Source organism: Corythoichthys intestinalis, chromosome 3, assembly GCF_030265065.1.
Source record: "Corythoichthys intestinalis isolate RoL2023-P3 chromosome 3, ASM3026506v1, whole genome shotgun sequence".
NCBI lineage: Eukaryota > Metazoa > Chordata > Actinopteri > Syngnathiformes > Syngnathidae > Corythoichthys > Corythoichthys intestinalis.
In genome coordinates this window covers 20,475,363-20,491,386 of record NC_080397.1, presented here as the reverse complement: position 1 = coordinate 20,491,386, position 16,024 = coordinate 20,475,363, and the positions used below count along the sequence as shown (strand labels likewise).

Below are 16,024 nucleotides of genomic sequence, written 5' to 3'. Positions count from 1 at the left end.
CTGATTTGTGTACACTCTACCCCTTTCAATCACTTAGCTTATAGTCTTATAGACACCCCCACCCCAATTCTCCTCTTTCACTGGCCAATTGGCCCCCACATGGTGTAAACCGGAAATACATCTCCCTGACGATAGCACCAGCATATTAGTAACTAGTTTAGATGTTCAATGTATTTCTTGTTGTTGTTTGTGTATGTGTTTCTTTTCTTTCTTCTCTTGTATTTCTTTTCTTCTGTCCCCCCATAATCCCTTCCTGTTCGCTGCTTTGTCATAATAAAAAGGTATTTTGAATGATCACAATGGGAGTATGTCAGACTCTCCATGTGAAACATTAAAACTGTTCAGAATCCGGGCACTTAGACTTCCATTCTCTGTGTCAAACAGCTGAACAGGACAGGTTTTAAAAAAATAAATAAATAAAATAAAATAAAATATATATATACATATATATTTTTTTAATTATACTTTGGGAAAAAAAGTGAGAAAACGTCTTATATGTATCTCTTTCCAATGCTCAATCTGAATAAATACATTGAACACACCAAAAAAAAAAAAAAAAAATTGGGGAGTGTGTGGGTGGGTGCTACCTCGCGGTTTTTCATTTATCGCGGCGGGTTCTGGTCCCCATTAACCGCGAAAAACGAGGGATCACTGTAGTTCTTGCACACGACAGTTACAACGTGGGTTCAAAATACAGTTTTTCCTTAGCCACGTCTGGGCTTCCGAAATATTGCTTTAATGAGTAAGGAAACGGCAGCTTCTTTTTCTTTAGCGCATTCGGATATTCTGAAAAATCGGGAACAATGTTTTAATTTTTTTGGCAACTTTGATGTTTGAAATAAAATCACGTGTGCATTCGAATAACTAGCTGCCAAAAATATAAACTTCACGCCATATATTTTAGAGGGAGCCAACAATAAAATGTGGCTGTTTAAACGTTACACACGCTGAAAATTTATTACGATTTCCGTGAATGCATCAAGAGTCCCGACCCATTGAAACGCCAACCAATGTGTCTGCAGCGTTGACTTTTTACACTAAGCTAAAGCTATTTGCTAAAAGCTAACAGCCAGTGCCTGTTGTTTGTACGCTTTTGCACGTCCTCCTGTCACCTGCCGTCCGGTGTCTGTGTCTTAATATGGCATTCAAAGCCTTATGTCGAGCGGATACTTTTAAATACCTCATCGGTCCATGCAGAACAACATTAAACACCGATAAGCTCCCATTGAGCAAGGTTGGTATTTGCATATCATGTGTTTGTACACAATGTGATATAGAACTACGTGGAGAAGGTCATCAAACGCCCCCGTTTATTTTATATTATTTTGTCGTCTAATTTTAACGTTCACTTTGTTCGCGTCGGCCAACTTTATTTTGAATGGTTGTATGTGCAGAGTGCAATTTTATGGTGACATTTGCCGCAACAGATGAGTACAAAAGCAGTAAGCCAGTCAGCCTTGTTCTAAAAATTGTGCTGGTGGAAGTTATATAGTCTTTGCATAATTCACCTCTACCGTCACAACTCAACTCCTATTTAGTTTTTTCCACCACGTTTGCTTGTACTAATTCTGGATGCTATTTATACCAACTAGTGTCATAAAAGACATCTGATGTAACAAATTGAATAGACGCACATTTAACACAATACTTTAATGGGAAAAAAAAAAACAAAAAAAAACGAAGAAGGAATCTGTGTTGGATGAAGACAGTAATTGACATTGTGAAATATGCAAAGTAGGTTTACTACAGTATTACCAAATGTTTTCTTTAAATGTAGGGGGATATTGATTGTGCTTGTGTTCGTTTCTTTGTATGATTTGTTCAGTAGCTGTGTTTTACTTCCATTTACTCAATTGTGTAAACAGCCCTCTCAAACGGCTCTTTACACTGTACTTCATCATTTATTTTCACCACTTTAGCTGGGTGCGTCTTTTTTTATCACCATACATTCTAAGAATTTGAATGAATGCTTTATTTTGGACATGAAAAAATAAAAATAATTATAAAAAAATCTGTCAAAACCAATCATATACTAGTACTTGAGATAACAGCAACAATAGTTAAGACAATAATAAAAATAATACATATTGATTCACAATGATTTCACTGCACCCAAACATATACATATCTGATTTTTTTTGTTCACTCTTCTGTTTTTACCCCCCAGACATGTAGCTGTTATTTTTCGACCTCAATCCAGCGAGGTTCACAGTTCTACTCCGATCCTACAGAAGCAGTCAAAGATATTCAAGATGGTGCGACTGTTTTGGTTGGAGGTAAATACTGTTTTTCATAAACTCAAACCAGTCGTATTTCAATTGATTTTGAAGTTTGCATAACCTCCGCGTGCTTGCATTGGGTATATCCTCTGGCTTTCAGTCCTAAAACACATTAGGTTAAATGAAAACTCAATAAAGTCTTTATTTAGAATTCATTTTTACTACCATTTTGACTCCCCCCCCCCCCCCCCCCCCAGCATCTTTTAAGTTCGCTTAATTTTAAAAAGTTTTCAGAGCATTTTTTTATTTGTAGAGAACCTACTGTATGTGTTCATACATGAACCAAAATAGGAGACCACATATTTAACAAGGTTAAGTTGAATGACATGAGAAGGCATCCAATGCAAAGGCGTTGACCAAAGATAGCTTTGATGTTTTATGGGTGTACAACGGTGGTAAAAACATCAGAGCCGAAAAAAAAAATCCTGTGATGCCCTCGCTGTGGTCAAGATTGCTTGCAGTTGATGATATGCTTCAGTCACATTATTACCATGAAAAGTAACAGATCAACAAACATAATAGAGCGACATACACACATATTGTATACCATATTTTACGGACTATGAGTTGCACTTTTTTTTAATAGTTAGGATGGACCTGTGGCTTATACTCTTTTGCGACTTACATAAGATATAGAATAGAATTTTCTCAATGGTAAAGACAACACCTAGTATAAAGAACTTTCATGTAAATGTAGAATCCTGTATCAGCCTTTGTATATAAATAATTTGCAAATAGGGACTGACTACATTATTTGAAGCTTCTAAAAGACAAGTGTTTTTATACTGATAGGAGGTTCTGATCTAAATTGCAAGGTTTTTACAACAGTAAAAATAATTTTGTTACCTTAGTTTATTTGTCCTGTGCTTAAATGCAGTATACTCAATACGCGCACACATTCCACAGCTGTTATTTATAGTGAAGTCAGGTGAGACGACTATAAAAATATTTCCATTGTCCTCGTCTGCATTCAAGGATCAGTACACTGCACAAAACAAACCTCCTTAAAACTAGTTCAAATCCCTTGTTTTCAGTGTAAATCTACCAGAAAAAAAGTGAAATTATCTGCCAGTGCTTCAAGTAAATTTTTACTCACCTAGATTTCTTGAAATAGGAAAAATAGCTACCTGAAAATAATCTTAACAGACTTATTCAAAACAATAAATTAGTATATTTGTGTGCAGTGCACAGAGCAAAATCATCATGATACATTGTGGTATTTGGAAAATTAAGGACTGGGTAGAAAGAGACATTTTTAGATTAATTCTGTGTGCATGTGCGTTGTCCTGCCTGTAATTACATCTCTTTTTAGCATGCTGTGCTCAGGTTCTTGACACGGAATGTTCCATTGTCAAGTTTTGGAAAAATGTGTTACAGTAATTATATTGCTGCATTGATGTGGTTGCACAAGTCTTTGAAAAGCTTCAGGATTATATTATGGAATTTGACCTTGAAGACACATCCGAATATGTTTTATGTATATTGTATGTATTTGTTACTGTTTTTTATTTGAATTTCAGGCTTTGGGTTATGTGGCATCCCAGAGAATCTCATTAACAGTTTACTGAAGACTGGCGTGAAGGGTCTCACTGCAGTCAGCAACAATGCAGGGTAGGTAATCCTGAAAATTCACACACATTTGGAAGAGACAAGTATTGGAAAGCCGTTTCAATAAAGCCATCTTATTGTGAACGTGAAGAAAAAACATGCCAGTACTGAGTACAGCACAATACTTTTTCTGCAAATTCAGCTGGTTTGTGGACAGTCAGCTGCTGTTTTCTGCATTTGAAAGCCCTTATTATTGTGCATGGCGCATAATGGTGAGAGCCATAAAAGGACAGTTTAAAGAATGAGACTCTGAATGTCACCTGTGTCAAATACAGGAAGCGGAATGGATTCTGCTTGGTTTTGATGCGTATTCACTTTTGAAACCCATAGAAACACATAGGAAAATACTTTTGAGAAGGCCAATTCATACCTGATTTCCATATCAAAAATCATTTTATTTCAGTAATTCTTTTTTTGTAATTGTAAAAATGGGGTTTGTCAGATGTAAGCTATAATCATCGCAATTACGAAAACTGAGTTTATATTTTAATTGCTGCTGTCTGAATCAGTACCATGGGTTTAACTTTTTGAATTGAGATACTGAACCTAATTAGGTCTTCTACAATATTTAAATTCATTGCGAGCAACTGCATATTTTAGATTTTTTCCCCCCCATATTTATTTTTGTACTAGTTTTGGTATGCTATAAGGTATATGCCACACAGGAATGTATGTGTAAAATTGTAGGACCTACACTCTCCCCAAACACACAAAAAAATAGACTGACCACCTTTATAGAGGTTCTCCTTCAACATGCAAATTAATCATCCTCAAATTACTGTATTTTCCGCCCTATAAGGCGCACCAGAGTGTGAGACACCCCTTCAATGAATGGCCTATTTTAAACGGTTTTATACATAGTATAGGCATTGTAAGGCGCAGTGGTAGTTGGGGTTGTGTTATGCATCCACTAGATCACAGGTGTCAAACCGATTCCAGAAAGGGCCAAGTGGGTGCTGGATTTTGTTCCAACCGATAGCGCACAGAGAGTTTAACCAATGAACTTGACACCTAACAAAGTTTAACTGATTAGTGATTACACATGTAAAAGATCTGATTGGTGAAAAGGTTTCCTCTTCATTGGTTGGAAAGCAAACCTGCACCCACTTGGCCCTTTCTGGAATCGGTTTGACACATGTGCACTAGATGAAGCTGCACTAAAGTGAATGGCATGTCATGATTAACCCATCTTCATCAATTTTTTAGACGCATTAGTTTATAAGGGGCAATTTTGGCTTTTTAAAAAATTGAAGGCTTTTAGGGCGGATAATAGTGTGAAAAATGCAGTATTCATAATACTTGTTGTATATTTCAGGCATGAAAATCTCTCACCTTTCGGCGAAATTCTCAGCCTTGAATTCAAAAAGGGTGACCTACGTGAATTGTGTAGATCAGAGGAGAAAATTTTAAGGAAGTTAAGGAAAAGAAAATGAGACAATTACAAGCTGGCAGATTGTAAGTCTGTCTAACTAACTAACTAACTAACTAACTAACTAACTAAAACAACATGTTTTATTGAAGTTGCTAAGCCTGTCGCGAATGTACAATGAGTCCATTTATCGCACGGTAAATAAAAATGAGGGCGCTAATTTTCACGGCTGCGTTTTATCGTCGCGTGCGTGTGTGCATACATTTTGTGCATGCGTATACACGTGCGTGTTGATGGCATATGAACTCCACTTACTTTCACAGATGTTTATTGGTCATCAACACGCCATAGAATTAAAGTTCAGACATACAAAATAAGGAAACACATCTATATTAAACACTGTAAACGTTAGCATTGCTACATTGAGGCTAATGGGGAAAAACGACAACCTACTTTAGCCTTCTATAAAACATTGGCAGTCTTCTCCAAAATGCAAACTTGCTGTTAAAAGGTGACACTTCAAACATGAAAAATTGCTGGTTAACAGCATTTGCAAACAAAAAAAATTGATTACTGACACGACATGACAGACAAAAAGAGCTTTTTTTTGTGGAGTGTAAAGTTTACTGTTAATGGTTTAGCAAACGTACTTCCGGTGAACATTTCAAAATAAAAGCACGTCATGTTCGTCATATAAATAACGATTTATGGTGTTAATCTCACATACTTCAGAATTCAGATTCTACACTAAGAATAGCTTTAAAATGACACTCTTTATAAAAAATCTGATTGGCAATGATTATAATACTATTATATATAGTAGTATACTATAATATTAATGCTAGATATTTTTTTTAAGAATTGTTTTGAATCATGTTGAAAAGGCAGTGTTCTATTCTGTTTACATTCTATTCTTTTGCACTAGTTAATGCTATCAGCATTTGACCTCATTGTTTATTTGTGATATATTGTTATTGACATGTTTATTTTTACTTTAATAAAGAATTTAAGTGTTCCAAAATGTTTTTGTGAATTACCGTAATAAGCGTCATAAAAAAAATTCATTGCTAAATTAGTAAAAAAAAAGGGGGAAAAAATTAAACTAGTCAACTAATCGTAAAAATAGTCGACTGACTAATCGGGAAAAAATTAATCGTTTGGGACAGCCCTAGTTATACAGTGTACCGGAACATATTACCTCCACACCCGTCTCACCTTTTTAACCCTTGACCCATTTTCATGCCTGATATTTTAACATTATATTTTTCTAATATTAGCTTTATTTCCACACTCATGATTCAGGCATTAACTTATCAATATACCTCAACATAAAACAAATAGGAACGTACAAGAACAACAGAAGACCCTTAGGAAAACATATGTACATTTCCTAAAAAGCCTCATCAAGAGACAGCTGTACCAGTATTCCCAGATCTCCATCTGGTATTGTCGAATTCAACTGTATGTTTGACAGGTAGCTAATGATATAATTTTTTTAGTTTTTAATCTGAAAGTTGGACTAAATTTCTTAGAACTGCCTCTCAACTATTGACTATTGCACCTACATGTTTTGTCACTTGTCAGTTAACTTTAGATTTAGTAAGTAATATTCTTGAACCATAATTATATGCTACTTTAATGTTGTCTCTGCTAGTTGTACTTTTAATTTAGCTACAAGTGTGAAGTTTCGAGTGGAGTGCAATGTAAAAGTCAAATGTATTTATCATCCTCAGCGTGGATAACTTTGGTCTCGGCCTGCTTCTTCAGACCAAGCAGATCAAAAGGATGATCTCATCCTATGTCGGGGAGAATGCAGAGTTTGAACGACAGTATCTATCAGGGGAGTTGGAGGTGGAACTCACTCCACAGGTTGGTGAGGAAAAATGGTTATACTAAGTTGTTTAAAAATTGGGGGAATCTGGTGTCTGCCAGCCACTTTGGGCTGCCACTACTTGTTAGCACTGGCAAAAAGTGCATACAATTCGCATTTTTGTGTTGCACTCCTCGTATTTTGTCACATTTCCACCGCAGGGCACCTTGGCAGAAAGAATTCGAGCCGGAGGTGCAGGGATTCCAGCCTTTTTCACCGCAACTGGCTATGGCACACTGATCCAGGAGGGAGGATCTCCTATAAAGTACAACAAGGATGGCAGCATTGACATCGCTAGTGACAAAAGAGAGGTGAAAATGTTTAACTCATTTGAAGTTTTACAGAAATGTGTTTCATGTGTGAGAGCCGCGGTGAATGCATAATAACTTCTGAATTGGTTTTGCCGACGAGAAGTCCACACTTGATGCACAAAAAATGAGCCTGAATTGCTGTGAACCAACCCTTGGTTAATTGTTGATTTATTTCCTACTGAACTGCATACAATTTTGCAAACATGTTCCCTTTAAAAAATGAAAGTAATCACCCCCCAAAAAGTATTGCACATGGTAATTGATCACTTTCTCAAAAACAAATTTAGTTCTCAATGTTGTAACTTGGATCCATGTGTTCACACTGAACTGTTTTTGTACAGGTGAAGGAGTTTAACGGCAGACACTACATCATGGAGAAGGCCATCACTGGAGACTTTGCTCTGATCAAAGCATGGAAAGCTGACCGGGCTGGAAACATTGTGTTCAGGTAATTACTGCCATGGAATAATGAAAAACTGTACATTGATACCTTTAATTTAAGTTTACAAATTGTTCAAGTTAGTGCATGTCGCTTGGTCCCTCGCCTCCTTTTTATTTTTATTTTTGTAATTATTATTATTTTTTAATTGCTCTATGGAGTTGTGGCAAGCAAATATTTGAATTATGAATAAAAGACAATGTCATGGTCACCTAATGCTCCCAGCCACAAACAGTCTAGCACACAAACACAAAAAGTATTTGTACTCACAAGGCGAATAAGATTCTTTCCCATGTACATAATGGCCAAATTAGTCAAACCTACTTCACTTGCGTGTCCACCAGCCTGAAAACCACATGTATATAGACCCTACTCACTTACGTCACAAAATGGGCGTGTCGCTGTTTCCGGCCGCCATATTGTACCTCTTTTTTAGACCTATTCTCATTGTTTTCAATTAGTCGAGCAAGTTATAGAGCAATTCATGGAAGCCCCGGTGTTATCTGACGCTGTAAACTCATTGGATCCGTTGCATAAAAGGCGTTACGGGGAAAAGCTTCAGTTTATCCATTCGCCAGATCCGTATTTGATGCCTAAATCGATGTTTTTCGACCCGCTGGCTTCGCCTGACATCTGATATCCTGATATTTACAACTATCTTGTCCACACAAAATCAGCCTATTCTCACGAAAGTTTGAAAAACTTTAAGAGCTTGGAGGCTTATAAATGCTACGTTGCTGGTTGGGTGAAACAGGTCCTCGTACACGAAAATTCGGCAGGAATCTTGTGCTTGGAAGGTGAGTTACGAAATTTTCAATTCAAAATCTTTTGTTCTTGCTAACATCCACTGTCAATTCTAATGTATTTCATATCATTTGTCAATGGAGCTAGGGCTTTTAATGTTTATATGGTTTAGCGATAGCACTCTCACTATATACATATATAATACGTAATAAATATGAAGTGCGATAGCACTACTCCAAATTGTCCCTAGTTGAATTTATTTTTTGGCTTTTGACCTCAATAGTGAAATTGTAAATTAATTGTATGACAACTGTCTGATTATCCTCTTATAATTATATATTTTCAGGTAGTTCATTCATCACAACGTCTGAGTGTATGTTGTCGGCGATTAGCCTAGCAATGATCTTAATTGTGATTGTCAGCCCAAAACCCTCTAAATATATATAAAATGCATCTTACCAGATATAAAATGACTACTACATAATCTGTGGTAGTCGTTTGGAGCGCAGTTTTCTCGTCGAATTGCAGCAGTCAATCTCGGTCTCCTCTTCGGCTCTCTCGGAATACGGTAAAAATTCAAGTCTCTCCGTCTATCTTCTCTGTTTTTGCAACCGACCGCCACACACGACTTCACCATTTTGATTATTAATGTTAACGAGCAGAAAAACACGCCATAATAGGAGGAATTTACGAAGCGCTAAAGCATTAACATGACTAGTATCCGGACAACATGGCGCGGGGGCGTGGCTGTGACGTCACGTGAGTAGGGTCTATACAACAGTAGAGTTGTTGTTTATTTCAGCTTGTCCTAATATAGAGTATAACACATAGTAGGATGACATGGTATAAAAACAGGTTGTAGCCTTTTATACAATAAAATGCTGTTTCACTTTATTAAAAAGACCTCCCCCCAAGAAAGATTGCATTTTTTCAGGGAGGGTTCTAGACTGAATAACTGGCATTTCGATTCAGTTCATAATGGATATTTTATTTGATATATGAGTAAACTGAGTTACTATTTTAGTCACAGATAGAATTAACCTAATTACTCAGTGTACCATTGTAGCGACAAAACATTTAGCGGGTACCAATTTTCCTGTTAAATCGCTTTTATATAAACATGTGTTAAACCTTCATTCTTTGCTGGAGTGCCACATCAATAATGTGCAATGTGAGTCCCTCCAGATAATGACTTCACAGATGTCACAAATAATTTAATTGCGACTGTAATATTTACAGTGTATTTATTATAAATAATTGTATGGAAAATAATTTATTAAATCTCAATGGCCTTTTGACCTGATTTACCATTTCAGATTCAGGCACTAATCCACTCATTAATTGTATTGGTCAATTCAGGTCTGTGTTCTGATCACTTTTTGCCCCCTTACAAGATAAGTATAGACTTAACCAGAGTTGATTCTGCAGCTGAATTGAATCATTACAATTCAGGCCGACAAAAGCTAACTTGCTCAAACATTTAGCAGACAATTCAAGGTTTCCATTTACTTAAACAACTTTTAAAGTAAGTGAAATTGCAGAAATGCTATATTCTGAATCATTAACTTCACTGTAACTATTACTTCTGTACTATTTGTTTTGTGCAACCTTCCAGAAGCTTTCAGTTCTGATTGTGAATGTATGTACCACACAACTGAGTGTAGCAAATGATTGTAGTGTCATAATTAACCACAAGAGTGCAATGTCTACCTGTAAACTCTATGAACATACAGTAGGTTCATTTGTTCTGGGCGAAATAATACTGCTGTTTTTTTTTTGTTTTTTTTTTTTGTCCCTTTTATTAGGAAAACTGCTAGAAACTTCAACCAGCCCATGTGCAAGGCAGCCAAAACCACCATTGTTGAGGTAGATTAAGTTTCATTGCATATATAATATTGAAATTCTGCTTATTTTTTCTACCCTTTAATGCACAGTGAAGGCCCAGAAAATAGTAAAGAGACTCAATAGCTTCTATATTGTCTTAGGCGATGTGTATTTATGGTTTACAACACTAGCAACAAGCATCACGAAAAATTGTGCAGATTTAAATCACATCATGATACACTGCCAATTAGGCATGACACCATGCACAAGAAATTCCTCATCCAATACAAAACAGTTTGACATAATTTGAAACAATACAGTAAGCAAACGCTACTCTCTTCGGTCAATTCGTAAAATTGTTGTCTTGAATGGTTTTCTTGCAACAGGCACTGCTGGTGGCCCATTTTTGACTGTGGAATATGTCTATGGAAAAAGTAAAAGAATATTGGAAAAGGATATCATCGCATTTGAATCTGGCCTCAAGTTGGATGTGGAATATAGTATACTGTATATATCTGTCATTGCTACTACAGTGCATTCAGAGAAAGATCATCTGTAGCCCTACACTGCGAGCCTAACTCCCTTTGAATATCCCAGCATTTGTACACACATTCTGTCGAGCAGTTTGGTGGTAAATCAATAATACAGTGAGCGCGTGGACCATTAGATATAATGTACATATGGTACATTGGCTTTGCACAGACTATGAACAAACCATAACATCCAAGTAGTTGTGTCAGTCCAGGCCAATTGAATGGTATATGAAATGTAATATTTTTAAAATGCATAAAAATGGACAGTTACATCACATGTGGGAGCTTAATTCAGCACTTGCACCTATATCTTATATTCAGCCACAAGACAAATATGCATCAAAGCATTTTTCTAGCATAAAAAATATATTTCTAATGAATTTGTATACATTTACTTTATTGTTAAACACCTGTTCCCCTAAGAGTTAAGCTAAAAATTCATTTAGCTTCCTAGTGAGATAAAACTATCAAACAACAATAAACCAGTATCAGTCTTTACAGCACAGTCATCACATCTAACCACATACAGAGGACAAAGGGTCTTTTTTTGCTGTAGTTGTGGAACCATAATATTGCAGAACTGTTGGAAGTTTCAAGTTTGAATATCTTGAGTGACCTCTCACATCGGCTAACTTACAGTGTCAGGTCGATCGGTTCTGTCACATCTCCTTTAAATTGCTATGTCTGGTTATCCACTTATCTGCCATTTGACAGTGTAGAAATGTGAAAGCCGCCCTCTTATTACTGTTTCCTGGCTACACATTCTCAGCTTCGCATCTCATGTACATATAATGCAGACACTGGTTGTCCCTTGTGTGTTTGTGCAAACATAAATTGCAAGATGGAAAAATAAATAATTCCTTTTTATAAATACAGTATAGACAGAAGCAATCCATCAAGCAGTGACTGCTCACATTACTGATTAAAATGATTTCATCATTAGCTGCCATGGCCACCTGTACATAAGACAGTACTTGTGGTAATTAGTTTTAATAATGTTTTACGACAGAACTCGTTGGCCTTGATGACAGCCAGAGATGCATCTAAGTGGTTTTTGAGAAGGTGGTGCTTCACTTGCTAAATAAGAGCCCATTGTTGTTTACCATTGGGATATAATGAGAGGATATAAGAAATGGTGCCAGCAAACGTGGTAATTGGCTGTTGAAGTTGTGATGGCGATGCTAGTGACATGAATGACAATGCATCTCCCAGTGAGAAAGACCATGAGTGAATGACTGAGTAAGAGAGGTATTTTTTTTCACTGGCCATTGTCAAATGAAAACTTCCATTTTTCACCAAATACCTTATCTGTATTTTTTCTCAGGAAAAGTAAATTGCCATTCATTTTATATAATACCAATCCGTTTTGGACAAATGTGTTCATTGCTAATTGCCGCTGGAACACCCATTTCAAATGGCAAAAATCTGCATGCCCTTTGTGTGACATCCATTGTGCACTTCACTACTCTGCAACCATTCAGAAAGATAGAAGTGTCGTCGAAATGTGCCGTTCTGTTATTAAGAGTGCCACTTACATCAAGTAGCAATTTTACCAATGCGCACTCCAACACAGAAACAGAAGCACCCCGAAATTATGTTCAAACGCTCATTTAATTAATTTAAATACCATAACATGCAGCAGCAATGGCACCAAGCAGTAGTATCACTTCATCAAGCACCCTTCGGGAATAAGACGAAGTAGTGCATGACCCCCGCCCCACTCACCACCGTTGCCATCTGCCCAGCCAAGAAGGCTGCTCACCCCAAGAGCAATGCCAATAAAGAGTGGGGCCCACCTTCCAACCTATTACCATGCTTGCTAGGTTTCCAACTGGGAGCCATTAACCCGACACCGACATCTATTATTGTTTGTTCCATCTAATCTAAATCTAATTAATCTAAATTTATGTATAAACGGAACTTTGTGTGCAGGGGTGCGTGCATGTGTGCTCGTTGCCTATGGACTCAGAAACGGCTCGACAGATTTTCTAGAAATTTTCCAAATTTTTTTTCCATAAGCGTCTGCGAGTGTTCTTTGGTAGGTTTTGTATAATACCCCCGATAAGTAGGCATCCATCATGTACTGGTTAATCTGGGGTCGGGTCGCGGGCGCGGCAGCTTTAGCAGGGAAGCCCAGACCTTCCTTTTTCCAGCCATTTCAACCAGCTCCTTTGGCGGGATCCCAAGGCGTTCCCAGGCCAGCCGAGAGACATAGTCTCTCCAGAGTGTCCCGCCAGTGGGACATGCCGGGAACACCTCTCCAGAGAAACGTCCAGGAGGCATCCGAACCAGATGCCCGAGTCACCTCCAAAATCGAAAAAATCAGGTTAAAGAAGGAATGGCTGGATTTTAACCAAATTTTACATACTCATAGAGAGTAGGGCTGTCCCAAACGACTAATTTTCTCCCGATTAGTCAGCCGACTGTTTTTACGATTAGTCGACTAATCTAATAATTAAAAAAATATATATTATTATTATTTTTATTTATTTATTTTTTACTAATTTAGCGATGACATTTTTTTTGACGCTTATCAATTCACAAAAATAATTTGGAACACTTAAATTATTTATTAAAGTACAAATAAACACGTAAATAACAATAAAAAAATCACAAATAAACAATGAGTTCAAATGCTGATAGAATTAACTAGTGCAAAAGAATGGAATGTAAACAGATTCAGAACACTGACTTCGCCTTTCCAACATGATTCAAAACAATTCTTAAAAAAACACCTAGCATTAATATTATAGTATAGTACAATATTTGATAGTATAATAATAATTATAATAATTATTAATTGCCAATCAGATTTTTCATAAAGGGTGTCATTTTAAAGGTATTTTTAGTGTAGAATATGAATTCTGAAGTATGTGGGATTAACTCCAGAAATCGTTATTTACATGACGAACATGACATGCTTTTATTTTGAAATGTTCACCGGAAGTACATTCGCTAAACGGCTAACTTGAGCTTTACACTCCGCAAAAAAAGCACTTGTTGATTGAATGTAGTGTCAGTCATTTTTTCTTTCCATTTTTTGTCGTTTGCAAACGCTGTTAACCAGCGATTTTTCAATTTTGAAGTGTCACCTTTTAACAGCAAGTTTACTTTCACTAGACGACTGCCAACGTTTTATAGCAGGCTAAAGTAGGTTGCCTTTTTCCCCCCATTCACCTCCGTGTAGTAGTGCTAACGTTACGTGTTTAATATAGATGTGTTTTCTCATTTTGTATGTCTGAACTTTAATTCTACAGCGTGTTGATAAGAGAAAGGAACTGGAGTCTCATATGCCATCAGCACGCACACACGCGCGCAGCGATAAAACGCAGCCATGAAAATTACCGTCCTCATTTTTATTTGCCGTGCGATATATGGACATTTCGAATCATTGCATACCGCGACAGGCTTAGCAACTTCAATAAAGCATGTCGTTAGTTAGTTAGTTAGATGTACTTACAAACTGGGTGACGGCGCGTTAGGTGTTTAATCACGGCTGACGTGCAGCCAAGCTTGGCATTGAAGAGACAGGACACAAGAGTGTACCCTCCTTTGTTTCTTTGAAATAAATCAATGTTTTGGACACTCTGGTGCTCTTGTTTGACTTTCTGCCGCTTTCCCCGCTTGCATACAGAGCGTCCGACATTCTGAACTTTCCACCCATATATTTTTTTAACCCTTCATTAACCGTCGACGGGATGTTGTGCTCATCGACGGATTTACGTCATCGATGACGTCGACTATGTCGACTAGTCGGGACAGCTCTAATAGAGAGTGACATCAATAGTGTTTCTCAGAAGTTCCAAGGTTGCAGAGCTTTGAATAGTGCAGGAAATCAACAAAATCCCAAAACCGATGTATTCCAATTGCTCCCAAACCGTATGTCAGATTTGAACGAAAATTGGCAGTTTCGTTGTTGGGGTTATTGACAGTCACCATGGAAATGTTCCCACCAAAGAAAAAAGCATTTCACGGTGCAGTGGAATGGAAGTCATATGCTGCGAAGTTAATTTGGTACCTTCAAAATGTGCCGCTATTAAAGGGTTCAAGCCTTATAGGCCTGGGTAACAACGGTTCTACCGTTGGGGCAGGTGTCCCCAGAAGTGTAACCATGTGGCCTGGATTGTTAGGAATGAGGCAAATTTGACATGCTCAGGTGTCCAACGTACTCATTTTAAAAAACTTTTTAAAAACTTTTTTTAGAGGAGCAAAATTAAAAACATGCGGCCCAAGGTGGTAAGTATGAACCACTGAATTGACGACCAAAAATCATGGGGAAGGCTTGATTACGAGATTTCTTATGTGAACTGAACAAACTTTGTTGCTAACTATGCAGCATAAGTAGTATGCCCGGCAACGCCGGGCCATAATGCTTGTTGATAACCCCGATGGAAAAATAAACAACAATGGATTACTGCGCATCATGTTTGTAGACTTTATATATGAGATATCCATGTCATCAACAGCCCGAGGGCTCATGAGGATGACGTCAAGGAAGTGTATATTGGCTGCCGTTTTGTAAAACTTTACAAGCCACAAAGTTTATGGGAGAATGTCCTACGTAGGTTGTCGCTTTATCGAGATATGATATACACAGATTCTCAAATGTGTTCTTACCCCTCTGGTAAACCTGTTATGTTAGGTTCAAGTGTCTTTTCCTAGCGATACAGAGTAATTATTGAAAGTTTACTTAAAATTCATTTTCATCAACTCTCCAGCCAACTGTTTCACATACGAAAGCAAAATATTTTTTGTTTGTATAAACCGTTTAATGATAGACACACAAAGGGTTCTTTATCAATTAATGTATGACAAAACTAAAAATAATAGAATAATAGAAATAAACACAAGATAAAACAAAAGCAGTTAGAAAATTGCCAGATCGCAACCAGCTCTTTCTATGGTTGCCCGGCAACCAAAGACTGCCGTTCAATTGGTGAATGTTCCATGGTTTCCAGCTGGTCCAGTTATTCCCTTATCACAGGTATAGTGAAAGGCCTTGGTGCCTGGTAGGACACTGTACACCTGAATGCTTCATAGCTGGTGA

General features: G+C 37.2%; 1 protein-coding gene across 2 annotated transcripts in view; it reads left to right on the top strand.

The window, feature by feature from the left end:
• Positions 1 to 729: 729 nt before the first annotated feature.
• Positions 730 to 16,024, top strand: part of oxct1a (3-oxoacid CoA transferase 1a) — a 69,504-nt gene continuing 54,209 nt past the window's right edge. The window contains exons 1-7 of one of the 2 annotated variants that reach the window (XM_057831946.1): positions 730 to 1,234; positions 2,168 to 2,276; positions 3,800 to 3,890; positions 6,990 to 7,125; positions 7,288 to 7,437; positions 7,779 to 7,885; positions 10,426 to 10,486. In XM_057831946.1, the coding sequence (XP_057687929.1) occupies positions 1,139 to 1,234; positions 2,168 to 2,276; positions 3,800 to 3,890; positions 6,990 to 7,125; positions 7,288 to 7,437; positions 7,779 to 7,885; positions 10,426 to 10,486 (750 nt within the window). In that variant the 5' untranslated portion in view covers positions 730 to 1,138. Of the gene's footprint in view, positions 1,235 to 1,666; positions 1,735 to 2,167; positions 2,277 to 3,799; positions 3,891 to 6,989; positions 7,126 to 7,287; positions 7,438 to 7,778; positions 7,886 to 10,425; positions 10,487 to 16,024 lie in introns of those variants that run through there. The other variant, XM_057831947.1, reaches the window with a different exon arrangement.